The following is a 16,444-nucleotide window of genomic DNA, read 5'->3' as shown; positions in this document are numbered from 1 at the left end:
GGGTTGAATTGCGATTAATAACGATTAATTAATTTTTAAGCAGTGATTAACTTGATTAAAAGTTTTAATCGTTTGAAGTCCATTTTTTGTTCAATTTTCATACTACTTTCTGTAGCGACAAAACTTTTGCCAAAATTTGACCTTTATGTGTTCATTAAATGATAGATCTTTTTTCAGTGAAATATATTTTTGTACATTCAACATCGTTTGGGAGGGTCTTAGCTTTCATATGAGCCATTGCTGAAACCAATTGAATTATTAAAAGTCAGGTTATTAGCAATTGTTTCTACAAAATGGGTATGCGACAAGACTTTAGTCAGGGACTGTATTAGAAAGGCACTGCTGGCTCCATCTAGTGTTGAAGCTGAGTCGTGCAACAGAATGTAGGCAGAACTCCAGCTTCTTTTGCGGCCTATATTTCATCCAAATTTGTCTGCAAACCATAGTTTGGATCATGGACACTACTGAGCTAGCTCAGATCATTAATGAGACTTTGGACCTTTTTAGGAACACGTTTCTGTATTTTGTGCATGTATTTTTGAAATTTGACAAGGGGGAAAGTCCTCTAATTGACTCACAGACTGCTACTGATTGCTAATAAGCATCACCTTCAGGTGTTGCACCAAGCGGCCGCAGATTGGCCGGTCGGATTTAAGAAAAGCCGGTTTCCTGTTGACGTGACGTAGCTATGGCTTGGGTCTTTTATTTGTGGTAAGACAGTTGAGCGCGTACCTGAGATTGAACCGCCAAATATGCTTATGTTCCCGTCTTTGTCTTGCAGGGTGGTGCCGCTCCTGTCAGTGTTGGCGGACTCCATACCCGATGGTATGGCCCTTCTTGGCTGAAATCCTGAACTTTCAAGCAATTTTACAATGTACTCACAGGTGTTCTGGACATGGAGTGTCGCGATCGTTCCTTCGTGATAGCCGTGGACCTCTCATTCGCCGGGGATGATGCTAGTTTTGAGGCTGTCGGTAAGTGATTGATCAAAGAACGTTAACTGTCTAAATTATTATTTTTGGGATTTTTTTTTTAAGACATGACAGGCACTTACTCCATCACCGAGGCATACGCAGCCAAGTGCGGGTATCGCGTCTCAAGCTCCCCAATGAGCGGTCGCCTAGAGTTGCACGCATCCTACTTCAGCTGTCACACAGACAAGAAGGTAGGGTTGAATCAACACTGGAACAAAACACTGATTTGATTGATTTTCTTGGTTCTTAGGACCAGTGTTGGGCACATTACTTTAAAAAAAAGTAATTATACTTACTACTTCTTCCAAAAAGTAACTGAATTACTCTATAGTAAAAATAACTAGTTACCAGGGAAAGTGACTATTTCCGTTACTTTAAAAAGTTGTTGTATGTCAAAGAATTTGAACTTTTCTGAGCAGTATTCGTCAGTTGAATAGAGAATAGATAGAACCTTGTAATATTTATTGCACCTCACCAGCAACGGATTTATCCTACACTTGAATTGCAACAGAAATAAACAGATTTGAATTACTTACCACAGATGTTGACAAAAGCTTTGCCCCGGGACATAAATTACACTTTACATGCACGTTCTCTTCCTCTGAATGCTCTGCCATCATATCCCTCTGCATCTGTTTTGCGTGTGTGTTTGCCGCACGCGCTGTTCCAGTTTGTGTGTGAAAACACACACAAACTCTGAAGTATTTATTTTATTTTCCCGGCTCTGAAGTACGTGCGTTATTAGGCTCGAGCGTTTACGTCACAGAATGGGGGATCACGTGAGATATGACAACAACGCAGCCATATTGGAAGCAGGTCTGGCTCGTGAGACATTAAACTTTAACTTGCTGGTTCGATAAAGAGACAAACTCATTACAAAGGCGAAGAACAGATATGTGATCAAACTTAAAGCGGAAATGTGAAGTAAGGTTGGCCAACCATGTTTTTGAATAATATCAATGGTTAAACAATTATAAGCATTTTTTTTTTTTTTTTTTTTTTTTTTTTAACGCAACCCTTCCAGATTCTTTGTTTAACCCATAGCAACGCCCTTGACAACGAAAATGCTTTTCTTCGGAAATGACGTCACACCTAGAAGTGCGATGGAAGTCCGCTATAGAACAGTATTGTTTGTTGCATTGTTTCTCAGTAAGATGCCACGGCGGTGTGTGGCGATGTTTTGTTCTCACTCTAACGAAAAGTTGTTTGAGTGGCCAAAGGATAGCAGGGCACGTAAATGGACATCTTTCGTTCTCACGAAGCGAATGAATTTCACACCATCATTGAGTAGTGTTCTCTGCTACACTTTGAAGATGCCTGCTTCCTTAACCAGTCTGCTTATGATCAAGGATTTGCCAAAAAGTGTGATTTTTGGATAGATGACTAATGACTTTGTCAAAGTAAAGCTGCCAACTGTTGTGGAATGTACAGGAGATGCTAGCGACGTTAGCCGAAAGTCAACTCGTGGCAATCCCCGATCATAGTTGTTGTTGTGTTCGCTAGGTTAAGCGTGTTTAAATTGTGAGTCATCTACGATCTTGTCCGAAAGGGTTAATCCACAGTCAATCGGGAAAGGGGTGTGGATGTGCATATAAGCGGGTCGGCGTCGCGGTAATTCATGGTCACGTTGCCGTACGACACACACCGCCGGTGAGTTTGCGCACATTTATTTGTATTATGCATTTCCACCTTCATGCTTCAAGCATTGCATTGCATTTGTACGGTTCGGCGTTTCTTTCACGGTGATCGCTTGATAGCCTTCTAGTTTGTTTTACGTACGAGAGCCGCTGACAGGTGACAACTAGCGTGTTGGCATTGAGTCAATCTCGCAGCGAATCGGCTGTCAGCACGTCGTGTGTTCGATACCTTTGTCAACAAAAAGCTCATAACAAGACACTATGCACGATCCGTTTAAGAGACGCTAGGACTGGAAGTAGTAGTAGTAGCTGGTAGTGCGAGGCGGAGATGAGCGAGAAGCAAAACTTCGCGGTCGAATGTGAAGGCAGTCCACTATTATTTTGTGGAGAAAGCCATCAACGACTCATCTCCTCCCCCCCCCAACGTTTTTATATTATTTTATATGCAAGAGAGCTGTCAGATCTGCCAAAAAGAACATCCAGTCTGATTATTTTTTTTAAACTGTCATCAGATAGACAAAAACATAAAATTATGTGCAAATGCCTGCATCTTCAAATCATGAAAATAATAACAGCCTATATCTTACAATCTTGTAATCTCGATGGGTCTTGTCTCCATTCCATGTCAGGTAGTCTAGGCACATTGTTTGCATCCTGATTAGCGTCTGGCTAATACATGTTAGGTCCAAAATAAAATTCCAACCTCCTCTTCCTCCAACTCTTCAAAAACTTAGATCGAGCACAAGGGAGGAGATCCATCGCTTATATGGCTATTTGAATCATTGTTTGAAGGGCTTTGTATCGCGGCCGTATGTATGGAGCGCTGCCATCGCTGTTCTCGGTGTGACGTATCACTTCCGGGTTTGTCCCCTTTCAGGCTCGAACTTCGGAAACGCGATTATTTTGTCAAATATACAACATTTAAATTTTTTCATGCTTTATTTGTTGGACAATGTTTAATTTAATTGTGACCCTATTTGGCATGTGATTAAATTACTTCACATTTCTGCTTTAAGGATGTGAACAATGTTGACCCTTACGAGCAAGCCGAAGACAAATGGAGTAAAGATGTCGACGGGCTTCCACAATTACGCGAAATGGACATTCTGCTGTATTTGTTTGGTGTATGTTACTAAACTCATCAGCGATTCCGAAATTACAAATCGCGACAAATCTACGAACGGTTTTGCTGCGGATGGGTGCAGGACTTGCACATTATGACCGTATCAAACGGCAACTCAATCGTTCTTGCAAAGGTAGGCTATGTGTGTTACTATTTTCATTGCCATGAACCTGAACTCACCCAAGGTCTTGGATGACAAATAAACAGAGCAGAGTAGACTCTACGGCTGGTAGTTTCTTCAATTTATTCAAAGTAACGCACCGCTTTTTACCGTCAGCAACGGTAACGGCGGGGAAAAAAATTGGTTTACCCCTTTACTGAAAAAATAACGCCTTTATGTAACAGCGTTATTTATAACAGCGTTATTCCCAACACTGCTTAGGACAGACGGGTGTTCACATTCCGCTTCAACCTGGTGGTGAAACATGACGATGAGGTAGTCTACGCGCTGAACAAGACTTGCTCCCCGTCCCTGGAATGTTCCTTACGAGAAGTCTCCTGCGAGCTCAACTACATGGAGGTAAGCTTGCAGGTTGAGTTTTTGCTCTTTCCCAAAACATGCCGGTTTTGTCTGCAGGTGTCTGTGAGGAACCAAGTCTTGTGTGCATCCGGGAAGGAGGGCGACAGTTGGAACTTTAAGGGCCCTGTGAGTCGAGTTTGGTTTCATCGGACCACAAGTTTCTGTAGCATCTCCAGGAAACTCGTTTGAGCTCTGTGTGATCTTGTTCCCGATAGACCAGTGGCTCCTCTACTTCTGAATGGCTAGTGATGTTTCAGAGGGACGAGGAACAGATGGTGCCCATGAGCCTCTCCGATGCCCGCGAGCAAGGGTATACGTTTGACATGACCGACGAGAGGCTCGTGTTCCGCTCGCCGTACGGACAGCCGGAGTCGTTCGTCGCTATGGTCAGAATTTCGGAAATGTTTGCTGGAAAGTTCATGAAAGTGGAGTGAATTTTACATCCCTCTGCAGGTGAACAACATCCCTGTGGAGGTGGTCCATGCTACTCTGTTCTCTAGACAACGCTGGTTGGTCATCATGATGGACCTGGTGGCCGCCTGTTCCATGGGTCAGTTTCATCAGTCTTTCCTCCACTATGGACCTACCTCCATATCTAGTCTCACCTCATCTCTTGAACAGACCAAGGCACTTATGAGGACAACGGTCACATGGTTTTCCAGACTCCCGAGGCGCCCTATACCGGTCCCGATATCGCACGGATCCGCGTCGGCTTTGACGGCACTTTTCAGGATGGTGCTGATGTGGCGGCAGCGAACGACACGCTCGAGATTAGAATCCCCTTGGATGTGAAGGGTGGACTCAGGAAGGTCTGTATTCAAAGACTTCCATGTTGACTGCATGTCTTAAATGTTTTTTCTGCCCCTTCTTGTAGAGCTTTGCTAGTGGCAGTCTTTACGAGTTCTACACCTTCAACATCTACCTGGAGCAAATTTTTGAGGACGAGGAGGCAGAGACCAGACTGCGCCTTCGCCGGATTCTGACCACGCCCCTGCTGCCACGCCCTCTTGTCACCCAAAATGAAAGTATCATCGAGGAGCGAGTCTTTCAGGTCCACCTGCTTGATGTGCCCGAGGACGTCCGCTTGGTTTCGCTCCAGCTCAACGGACACGAGGCGCCGTTCACAAACTCTTGTTCGGTTGCCGACGTGGTACAACCCAGCCAGGGCCACGGCTACAGGCTTAAAGTGTCGTTTGACCACCCGGCTGTTATACAGCAGGTAGATCTCATTGTTTTAAGTAATCTTTGATTGTCTCTCATTGAGCGTTCTCCTCTAGTACTACGGCATGTACAGAACTATGCAGTACAGTTTGGACATCAATTTCACCCTGAGCGTAATGCCCGAAAACGAGCTTTTCTACCACTCAGTGAGCGTCACGGCGCTTGCAGGCCCCTGTAAGTCAAATATTCGGATGACTGAAATGAATGCAGTTTTATTGAGTACATTACATCTGATTTAGCTCCACCAGTCTTGGATGCAGTTTGCTCAGACTCTGGCATCCGCTTCACGGCAGACCACTGGGCTTTTGACTTCCTGTGGTCCCTTGGCGTGGGCTCCGACACGCTGACGCCAGAGCTGGCAAGGCGGCGGGGCTACCAGATGAGCAACGATAGCCAGAGACTGCAGCTGGATGTGCCGGTCTACTCGCAAGGCTTTCAGTACAAGGTCAACAGCGATCCGAAAGTCCTACCTTGAAGAACTGCAGAACTAACAAGCTTTCTCTTGTAGGAAATAACCCTGAAGCAGTTCTTGGGCACTTTTGAGATCTTTGTACAAGAGCAACAAACGTCAACTGTTCAGAGAACCATCACCAAGACTTGTCCTTTTCCAACCTCAGAACTTATTGGTCAGGACTGCTGCAGCTACACTATGAAGTTGTGAAAAAAGTACTGAACTTGTCCATCTCTTTAGTGTGCTCTACTGATGGGAGGATGACTGTGGTGGCAGACTTGTCTGAAATCACGCCAAGTGGTGCAACCCCAGCTACAAGCCACCTGTTGGGGGCTTTATGCGGGCCCGCGGAGGCCGACAACACCAGGGCGCTCTTCTCTTTGCCGCTCAATAGCTGTGGCTCCAAAATCAAGGTATTCCCACCACTAATTTGTAACTTGTACGTTACTTCCTAACTTGTGTCTTCTCATTTAGCTAAGGGAGGGTAATGTGATCTATCAAAATGAGATTTTCTACACAAAGGACCCGGATGACTTGGAGGATACCGATAAGAGGTTTGTGGGTTGACCGCCTCCCCTCACACTTTACTAAAGTTTATTAAAAACGCCAATATACCACAAAAACATCTGTAAATTCCATACCGTGAATATGTAGGGAATCCCTGTACACCTTCTTGCAGGTTGGTGGTGCAATGTTCGTACCCACTGGAGGGCCTCCACAGGCTCTTCTCAATGTACAGATTTGAGTCAGACAACCCCGGCCTGGGTAGCATCTTCAGCAAACTGGCAGGGGGATTCAGGACCACAGCTCTTCCCGGTCCTGTCACGACCACAAAAGCCCCGACAACCCCCGTTGCCCGAAGGACCAGCGCCGCTCCATTCATAAAGCGGTTGGGCTCCAATCCTGGTGTTCGCTACGTCCGGGTGTCTAAACATGGCAGAAAAGGTTAAGATAGTGTTAAATTGTTTAAGTGATCCACATGGAATAAAATCTAAACTTGTTTTTTTGTCTCAACAGGAGTTAAAGGATGGAATCATGTCAGAATTTAATGTTCAGAATTTTTAACTATAAATTCAATAAACCTGTGTTAAAGTCCAATGTTGTTTGAAATTGCATTTTGTTTTGTCTGCCATTGACGGCAATAGACGTCCAATCCAATTGCACTAGGAGGGTCAGGCAGCTATTGCAGTCTTCCAGTTTAATTGGACGTGTATCTCCGTCAATGGCAGACAATATTATGAAGCAGTTTGAACTACGCCTGCACAATATATACAGTGGGGCAAATAAGTATTTAGTCAACCACCAATTGTGCAAGTTCTCCTACTTGAAAATATTAGGCCTGTATTTGTCAACATGGGTAAACCACAACCATGAGATGATGTGGGGGGAGGGGATCACATTGATTTTTAAATCCAAATTAGATGGGGGGAAAATAAGTGTTTGGTCACCTACAAACAAGATTTCTGGCTGTCAGAGGTCTTCTAATGAGGCTCCACCCGTTACCTGTATTAATGGCACGTGTTTAACTCATTATCGGTACAAAAGACACCTTTCCACAATCTCAGTCACACTTCAAACTCCTATGGCCAAGACCCAAGAGCTGTCTGACACCAGAGACAAAATTGTAGATCAGCACCAGGCTGAGAAGACTGAATCTGCGATAGGTAAAACGCTTGGTGTAAAATCAACTGTGGGCGCAATTATTACAAAATGGAAGACATACAAGACCACTGATAAACTCCCTCGATCTGGGGCTCCACGCAAGATCTCACCCCGTGGAGTCAAATTGATAAGAACGGTGAGCAAAAATCCCAGAACCACACGGGGGGACTTAGTGAATGACCTATAGAGAGCTGGGACCAGAGTAACAAAGGCTACTATCAGTAACAATGCGCCGCCAGGGACTCAAATCCTGCACTGCCAGACGTGTCCCCCAGCTGAAAGTACACGTCCAGGCCCGTCTGCGGTTCACTAGAGAGCATTTGGATGATCAGGAAGAGGACTGGGAGAATGTGTTATGGTTAGATGAAACCAAAATAGAACTTTTTGGTAGAAACGCAGGTTCTCGTGTTTGGAGGAGAAAGAATACTGAATTGCACCCGAGGAACACCATACCCACTGTGAAGCATGGTGGTGGAAACATCACTCTTTGCTTCGTAAATTCCTCCTATTGTGGCGTGTTTTTCTGCTCGTTAACATTAGTCAAAATGGTGAAGGTGTGTGTGGCGGTCGGTTGCAATAACAGAGAAGATAGACGGAGAGACTTGAAGTTCTACTGTATTCGGAGAGACCCGGAGAGGAGAGCGAGATGGACTGCTGCAATTTGACGAGAAAACTGGGCTCCAAACGATTACCACAGATTATGTAGTAGTCATTTTATATCTGGTAAGATACTTTTGCAAGGCACTGTATATATTAAATGTATTCAGCCCCCTTGAACCTTGCAACCTTTCGCCACATTTCAGGCTTCAAACATAAAGATATAAAATTTTAATTTTTTGTCAAGAATCAACAAGTGGGACACAATTGTGAAGTGGAACAAAATTTATTGGATAATTTAAACTTTTTTAACAAAAAACTGAAAAGTGGGGCGTGCAATATTATTCGGCCCCCTTGCGTTAATACTTTGTAGCGCCACCTTTTGCTCCAATTACAGCTGCAAGTCGCTTGGGGTATGTTTCTATCAGTTTTGCACATCGAGAGACTGACATTCTTGCCCATTCTTCCTTGCAAAACAGCTCGAGCTCAGTGAGGTTGAATGGAGAGTGTGAACAGCAGTCTTCAGCTCTTTCCACAGATTCTCGATTGGATTCAGGTCTGGACTTTGACTTGGCCATTCTAACACCTGGATACGTTTATTTTTGAACCATTCCATTGTAGATTTGGCTTTATGTTTTGGGTCATTGTCCTGTTGGAAGATAATAATAATAATAAATTTCCAGAATGTTCCTTTATTTGGCTGCATCCATCTTCCCGTCAATTTTAACCATCTTCCCTGTCCCTGCTGAAGAAAAGCAGGCCCAAACCATGATGCTGCCACCACCATGTTTGACAGTGGGGATGGTGTGTTCAGGGTGATGAGTTGTGTTGCTTTTCCGCCAAACATATCGTTTTGCATTGTGGCCAAAAAGTTCAATTTTGGTTTCATCTGACCAGAGCACCTTCTTCCACATGTTTGGTGTGTCTCCCAGGTGGCTTGTGGCAAACTTTAAACGAGACTTTTTATGGATATCTTTGAGAAATGGCTTTCTTCTTGCCACTCTTCCATAAAGACCAGATTTGTGCAGTGTACGACAGATTGTTGTCCTATGGACAGACTCTCCCACCTCAGCTGTAGATCTCTGCAGTTCATCCAGAGTGATCATGGGCCTCTTGGCTGCATCTCTGATCAGTTTTCTCCTTGTTTGAGAAGAAAGTTTGGAAGGACGGCCGGGTCTTGGTAGATTTGCAGTGGTCTGATGCTCCTTCCATTTCAATATGATGGCTTGCACAGTGCTCCTTGAGATGTTTAAAGCTTGGGAAATCTGTATCCAAATCCGGCTTTAAACTTCTCCACAACAGTATGTCGGACCTGCCTGGTGTGTTCCTTGGTTTTCATAATGCTCTCTGCACTTTAAACAGAACCCTGAGACTATCACAGAGCAGGTGCATTTATACGGAGACTTGATTACACACAGTTGGATTCTATTTATCATCATCGGTCATTTAGGACAACATTGGATCATTCAGAGATCCTCACTGAACTTCTGGAGTGAGTTTGCTGCACTGAAAGTAAAGGGGCCGAATAATATTGCACGCCCCACTTTTCAGTTTTTTTATTTGTTAAAAAAGTTTAAATTATCCAATAAATGTTGTTCCACTTCACGATTGTGTCCCACTTGTTGTTGATTCTTGACAAAAAAATTCAATTTCATATCTTTATGTTTGAAGCCTGAAATGTGACGAAAGGTTGCAAGATTCAAGGGGGCCAAATACTTTTGCAAGGCACTGTATTTAGAGGGTTTTGGGCTGACAACCACAATTACGATCATTGCTAGGCTAATCGCCGACAACATACACTCAGACGTTGTGAATGAACTACCTGAAAATATATCATTATAAGGGGATAATAAGACAGTTGTCATACAATTAATTTACAATTTCACCATTGAGGTCAAAAGCCAAAAAATAAATTCAACCAAAGACAATCTGGAGTAGTGCTATCGCACTTCATATTTATTACATATATGTATGTAGTGAGAGTGCTATCGCTAAACCATATAAACATTAAAAGCCCTAGCTCCATTGACAAACGACATGAAATACATTAGACTTGACAGTGGATGTTAGCAAGAACAAAAGATTTTGAATTGAAAATTTCGTAACTCACCTTCCCGCGCACAAGACAGATTCCTGCCGAATTTTCGTGGACGAGGACCTGTTTCACCCAACCAGCAACGAAGTATTTATAAGCCTCCAAGCTCTTAAAGTTTTTCAAACTTTCGTGAGAATAGGCTGATTTTGTGTGGACAAGATAGTTGTAAATATCAAGGTAGCAGATGTCAGGCAGAGACGGCGAAGACAGCGGGTCGAAAAACATCGATTTAGGCATCAAATATGGATCTGGCGAATGGATAAACTGAAGCTTTTCCACATAACGCCTTTTATGCAACGCATCGAGTTTACAGCATCAGATAACACAGGGGCTTCCATGAATTGCTCTATAACTTGCACGACTAATTGAAAACAATGAGAATAGGTCTAAAAAATACGGACAATATGGCGGCCGGATACCGTGACACGTCATTTTGTGACGTAGGTGAGTAAGGTCTATATTGCAATATATCGTCTGAGTTGACCAAAATATCTGTCCAAATCCTTATGGTTTTAATAGCACAATATATCGCAAACCCTCCAAAAGTCGCAAAGTCAGTTTTTTCCAATATCGTTACACCCCTAGTTTGAACATTGAAATTTTTTGTTTCCTGAATTTCGGTTCTTTAAGTGGTAATATTGCCAAATTACTGTAGTGAATACATAAGCCTCTCATTTGATTAAGCCTATCCGCAAGCTGTGTTTGCTGCTATGCTAACTAGCCAAAAACGAACTTTGCTTTATATTGTTTTTGTTAGTGTTAGCATGCTTTCAGTTCAGTGACTACTAAACACAATAGAAAATCATTTATTATACAAAGTAGGAAATGTAAAGACGTTCAAGTAATACAAGTACTTACCTTAGGTCTTCAATGCTGCTGAGATGCTAAGAGTTAGCTGATAAACGAAATTAACACTTCATTTTTGAACTGTTTGGTTTAATTTAGCCAAGTTTTATAGTTTGTATTTCCAATTTAGCTCGTGGAGGTTTAATTTTATCCACGTGAGGGCGCTGTTAACGTACACTTTGAACTTGTCTGCGCCTGCTACACTTGCCAAGCTTCCGAACGCAGTGTCGGACCATGGCCGAAGAAGTAAGTAATGAACTAAATTTGCGGTCATAACTTGTATGTAATTGGTGTTTATGTCCTCCAAAATAGAGACCTCGTGCTGGAGTGCAGCCACCTTTGTCTAACAGGACCGAGCAGCACCCCTCTCTCATGGCTATGTACATGGCCGCAGGTGTAGACCCCTCCCAACAAGATGAGTTCACCTCCGGGACCCAATGCCGCGACCGTGACCCATCGGAGGTGTTCCTCACTGGGCCCATTCCGTGGGGGAGAATGACCCCCAACACTGCGACACATTTGGGGGTAAGTGTTCAGACCCGAGAAGTTGTTGTATAGGGTTAAATACAGTGGTATGAAAAAGTATCTGAACCTTTTGGAATTTCTCACATTTCTGCATAAAATCACTATCAAATGTGATCAGATCTTTGTCAAAATCACACAGATGAAAATACAGTGTCTGCTTTAACCTAAACCACCCAAACATTTTTTGGTTTTCATATTTTAATGAGGATAGTATGCAAACAATCACAGAGAGGAGACTGAAAGAGCAATTGAAACAATTTTTTACCAAACATTTTAAGTCAGGTGTGTGCCCAATCACTGATGAGTGGTTTAAAGCTGCCCTACCCCAATATAAAACACACCTGGTTAGAAATGTCTGATGTGCATCATGGTTTGGTCAAAAGAGCTGTCTGAAGACCTGCGATCAAGGATTTATAAAGCTTGGAAAAAAAACAAAACCATCTCTAAAAGTCTGGATGTTCATCAATCGACAGTCAGAGATGTTGTCTACAGATGGAGAGAATTTGGCACTGTTGTTCCTCTCCCAAGGAGCGGCCTTCCACCAAAGATGACGTCAAGAGTTCAGCACAGAATACTCAGAGAAGTAAAAAGGAACATGTCTGCGAAAGACTTACAGAAATCACTGGCACAGTATCCAATATCTCTGTGTCCACATCAACTATATGTAAAACTATGGCCAAGAATGTTGTCCATGGGAGTTCACTGCTGTCTAAAAAAAAAAACATTGTTGCTGGTTTAATGTTCGCCAAAGGGCACTTGGACACTCCACAAAAGCTCTGGCAAAAAAGTTGAATTTTTTGGGAGTAACACACTATGTCATGTGAGGAGGAAAAATGGAACAGCTCACCAATATCAACACCTCATCCCCACCGTGAAGCATGGTGGAGGGAGCATCATGATTTGGGGCTGTTTTGCTGCCTAAGGGCCTGGACAATTAATGGAAGAATGAATTCAAAAGTTTATCAGGATGTTTTGAAGGAAAACATGAGTCTGTCTGTCAGACAGTTTAAGCTAAAAAGAGGATGGCTGCCGCAACAAGACAATGATCCAAAATACAGAAGTAAATCGACTTCTGAATGGTTTCAGAAGAACAAAATACACATTCTGGAGTGGCCAAGTCAAAGTCCAGACTTGAACCCCATTGAGGTGCTGTGGGACCAATATTCAATATCTCTGTGCACACATCAACTATATGTAAAACTATGGCCAAGAATGGTGTTCATGGGAAGAAGTCACTGACGACTAAAAAAAAACAAAAACATTGTTGCTCGTTTACTGTTTGCAAAAGGGCACTTGGACACTCAGTTTTGGCAAAATATTTTGTGGACTGATGAAACCAAAGTTGAATTGTTTGGGAGTAACCCACAACGTCATGTGTGGAGGAAACACTGAACAGCTCACATTCATCCCCACTGCAAATTATGGTGGATGGAGCATCATGATTTGGGGCTGTTTTGCGACCTCAGGGCCTGGACAACTTGGAAGAATGAATTCAAAAGTTTATCAGGATGTTTTGCATAAAAACCTGATCCAAAACAGAGAAGTAAATCGACTTCAGGAATGGTTTCAGAAGAACAAAATACACATTCCGGAGTGGCCAAGTCAAAGTCCAGACTTGAACCCCATTGAGATGCTGTGGCTCGACCTAAAGACAGCGATTCATGCCAGACATCTCAGGAATCTGACTGAACTACAGCAGTTTTGTAGAGAAAATGGGCCAAGATTAGTACTGATCGATGTGCCAGACTACAGGAAGCATCTGGTTGAAGTTATTTCTGCCAAAGGGGGGGCACAAAATATTAAATGTGATGGTACACATATTTTTTCCCCCATCTGTCATTGTTTGCATACCAACCTCATTAAAATATGAAAACTTATGTTTGGGTGCTTTTAGTTAAAGCACTGTTTTTTCATCTGTGTGATTTTGACAAAGCTCAGCTAACATTTGATGGTGATTTAATGCAGAAATGTGAGAAATTCCAAAAGGTTCAGATACTCCTTCATACCACTGTATTTTACAAATTATCCACCAACAATGATTAGCCCAACTCTGATTCTGCTGATGTTTCTTCTTCTCTAGCCGGCATTGACTTGTTTCCAGCTCAACACTCCCCCGCCGCTCATGACCACAAGTCCAGCTCCTCCAAAGAAAGCGGACCCCTTTCAGAGTGGGCCACACGCATTTAGAGAAATTGGCGGTCCATTGCAGATGCCTTCCGGCGTTCGGCCAGGTCGGATGGTCCTCCAGCTGACCCCGGACGAGGACCAGGCGGTCACTGGTCTTCTCAAACTGCAATACGAGGAGCCCAAAAACTCTCAAGTAAGGTTACAAAATTCTATTTTCTAAGGTTTCACCTTGGACTTACAGTGGGGCAAATAAGTATTTAGTCAACCACTAATTGTGCAAGTTCTCCCACTTGAAAATATTAGAGAAACCTGGAATTGTCAACATGGGTAAACCTCAACCATGAGAGACAGAATGTGGAAAAAAATGTGGTCCCTTTGCAGAAAAACAGCCCCATAGCATGACGTTTCCACCCCCATGCTTCACACTGGGTATGGTGTTCTTCGGATGCAATTCAGTATTCTTTCTCCTCCAAACACGAGACCTGTGTTTCTACCAAAAAGTTCTATTTTGGTTTCATCTGACCATAACACATTCTCCCAGTCCTCTTCTGGATCATCCAAATGCCCTCTAGCGAACCGCAGACGGGCCTGGACGTGTACTTTCTTCAGCAGGGGGACACGTCTAGCAGTGCAGGATTTGAGTCCCTGGCGGCGCATTGTGTTACTGATAGTTGCCTTTGTTACTGTGGTCCCAGTTTTCAGTAGGTCATTCACTAGGTCCCCCGTGTGGTTCTGGGAATTTTGCTCACCTTTCTTGTTATCATTTATCATTGTTATCGGGGTGAGATCTTGCATGGAGCCCCAGATCGAGGGAGATTATCAGTGGTCTTGTATGTCTTCCAATAATTGCTCCCACAGTTGATTTCTTTACACCAAGCGTTTTACCTAGGGCTGTCAAACGATTCAAAATTTTAATCGAGTTAATTACAGCTTAAAAATTAATTAATCATAATTAATCGCAATTCAAACCATCTATAAAATATGCCATATTTTTCTGTAAATTATTGTTGGAATGGAAAGATAAGACACAAGATGGATATATACATTCAACATACGGTACATAAGTACTGTATTTGTTTATTATAACAATAAATCAACAAGATGGCACTAACATTATTAACATTCTGCTTCAAGCGATCCATGGATAGAAAGACTTGTAGTTCTTAAAAGATAAATGTTAGGACAAGTTCTAGAAATTTTATATTAAAACCCCTCTTAATGTTTTCATTTTAATAAAATTTGTAAAATTGTTGATGTCAATAAAAAAAGTAATTAGTTACATTACTCACTACTTCTTCCAAAAGTAACTGAGTTAGTAACTGAATTACTCTATAGTAAAAGTAACTAGTTATCAGGGAAAGTAACTATTTCCGTTACTTTAAAAAGAACTTGTTGTATGTCAAAGAATTTGAAATTTTCTGAGTAGTATTCGAGTCAGTGGAATAGAGAAGAACAGACAGGTAGTTAACTTGATAGGTGCTTCAGCAGATTTGAATTGCTTACCACAGATGTCGACAAAAGCTTTGCCCCGGGACATAAATTACACTTTACATGCAGGTTCTTTGCTTTAATTTCGACAAACTTGAAATAGTGTCTATATCTCCACCTCTTAAAGGACAATTTTTCTTCTGAATGCTCTGCATCTGTTTTGCGTGTGTGTGTTTGCCACACGCGCTGTTCCGGTTTGCTTGTGAAATCACCGGCTCTGATTGGCTTACCACGACACATGACTCTAGCCCTCAGCCAATCACAATCACTTCCATCGCATCTCTCGAGGGGCTGCATTCAGGTAGGCTCGTTTCCCGACAGTTCAAGTCACCGTCAAAGCGTCTGCCGTCCTCAAGATGGAAGCAGAATTACTGCTGGCTGACAATGGGGGATGGGAACGAGGCTAGCATCAGGTGTAGCAAACACAGAAACGTTACCAAACTTTGAAAACCATTGTCTAATTGAATGAGCAGGGACAAACAGCTTGGAGTCAGAATTACGTGCGCTATTCTCGAACCTGAACGCACCCCAAGTCTTGGATGACAAATCAACAGAGCAGAGAGTCGACTCGACACGGCTGGTAGTTTCTTCAATTTATTCAGAGTAAGTAACGCATCGCTTTTGACCGTCAGTAACGGTAACGGCGTTGTAACGGCGGAAAAAGTAATTAGTTAGATTACCCCGTTACTGAAACGGCGTTATTTATAACGGCGTTACTCCCAACACTGATAATTACACAACGCTTATAGGTGCTTAAGCCCATAAAATCAGTCGCACCCAAGCGCCAGCAGAGGGCGACAAAACTCCAAAAAACACAAGTAACAAGTGGACATTGAGACACTGTGCTGTCATTTTAATGTTTGAGCGGGGCATGTGCGTTAATTGCGTCAAATATTTTAACGTGGTTAGTTTTAAAAAATTAATTACCGCCCGTTAACACGATAATTTTGACAGCCCTAGTTTTACCTATTGCAGATTCAGTCTTCCCAGCCTGGTGCAGCTCTACAATTTTGTCTCTGGTGTCCTTCGACAGCTCTTTGGTCTTGGCCACAGTGGAGTTTGGAGTGGGACTGACTGACATTGTGGACAGGCGTCTTTTATACCGATAATGAGTTGAAACAGGTGCTATTAATACAGGTAACGAGTGGAGCCTCGTTAGACATCGTTAGAAGAAGTTA

The 16,444-nt window shown here is 42.8% G+C and overlaps 2 protein-coding genes across 3 annotated transcripts in view; both read left to right on the top strand.

Annotated features, from left to right (window-relative positions):
* Positions 1-621: 621 nt before the first annotated feature.
* Positions 622-7,024, top strand: zpax4 (zona pellucida protein AX 4). Of its 2 annotated transcripts, XM_057855860.1 has the most exons (17): positions 622-711; positions 782-825; positions 885-974; positions 1,038-1,165; positions 4,117-4,254; positions 4,312-4,380; positions 4,470-4,640; positions 4,708-4,804; positions 4,876-5,063; positions 5,129-5,473; positions 5,532-5,649; positions 5,715-5,920; positions 5,984-6,101; positions 6,167-6,339; positions 6,401-6,480; positions 6,606-6,871; positions 6,944-7,024. In XM_057855860.1, exons 1-17 carry the CDS (start codon positions 689-691, stop codon positions 6,973-6,975), a joined length of 2,286 nt encoding a protein of 761 aa, XP_057711843.1. In that variant the 5' UTR covers positions 622-688; the 3' UTR covers positions 6,976-7,024. The 2 variants fall into 2 exon arrangements, with proteins under 2 accessions (XP_057711843.1, XP_057711845.1); XM_057855862.1 differs by lacking the exons at positions 622-711; positions 782-825; positions 885-974 and having other exon boundaries at positions 1,050-1,165; positions 4,122-4,254.
* Positions 7,025-10,865: 3,841 nt separating this feature from the next.
* LOC130929202 (uncharacterized) overlaps positions 10,866-16,444 on the top strand; it is a 6,101-nt gene continuing 522 nt past the window's right edge. The window contains exons 1-3 of the mRNA XM_057856222.1: positions 10,866-11,372; positions 11,439-11,651; positions 13,732-13,971. Coding sequence (XP_057712205.1) covers positions 11,361-11,372; positions 11,439-11,651; positions 13,732-13,971 — 465 coding nt within the window. The 5' untranslated portion in view covers positions 10,866-11,360. The remainder of the gene's footprint in view (positions 11,373-11,438; positions 11,652-13,731; positions 13,972-16,444) is intronic.

Source organism: Corythoichthys intestinalis, chromosome 13, assembly GCF_030265065.1.
Source record: "Corythoichthys intestinalis isolate RoL2023-P3 chromosome 13, ASM3026506v1, whole genome shotgun sequence".
NCBI classification, from domain to species: Eukaryota; Metazoa; Chordata; class Actinopteri; order Syngnathiformes; family Syngnathidae; genus Corythoichthys; species Corythoichthys intestinalis.
Note: the sequence above shows the minus strand (reverse complement) of the source record. Positions and strands in the feature narration are given on the sequence as shown.

What these genes read in the sequence shown, in the direction of transcription:
- zpax4 (XM_057855860.1), top strand. Translation starts at nt 689, where the DNA reads ATGGCTTGGGTCTTTTATTTGTG. An exon ending in CACGGCGCTTGCAGGCCCCT is followed by an intron (nt 5,650 to 5,714) that starts GTAAGTCAAATA and finishes CATCTGATTTAG; the next exon opens with CTCCACCAGTCTTGGATGCA. An exon ending in GCTGTGGCTCCAAAATCAAG is followed by an intron (nt 6,340 to 6,400) that starts GTATTCCCACCA and finishes CTTCTCATTTAG; the next exon opens with CTAAGGGAGGGTAATGTGAT.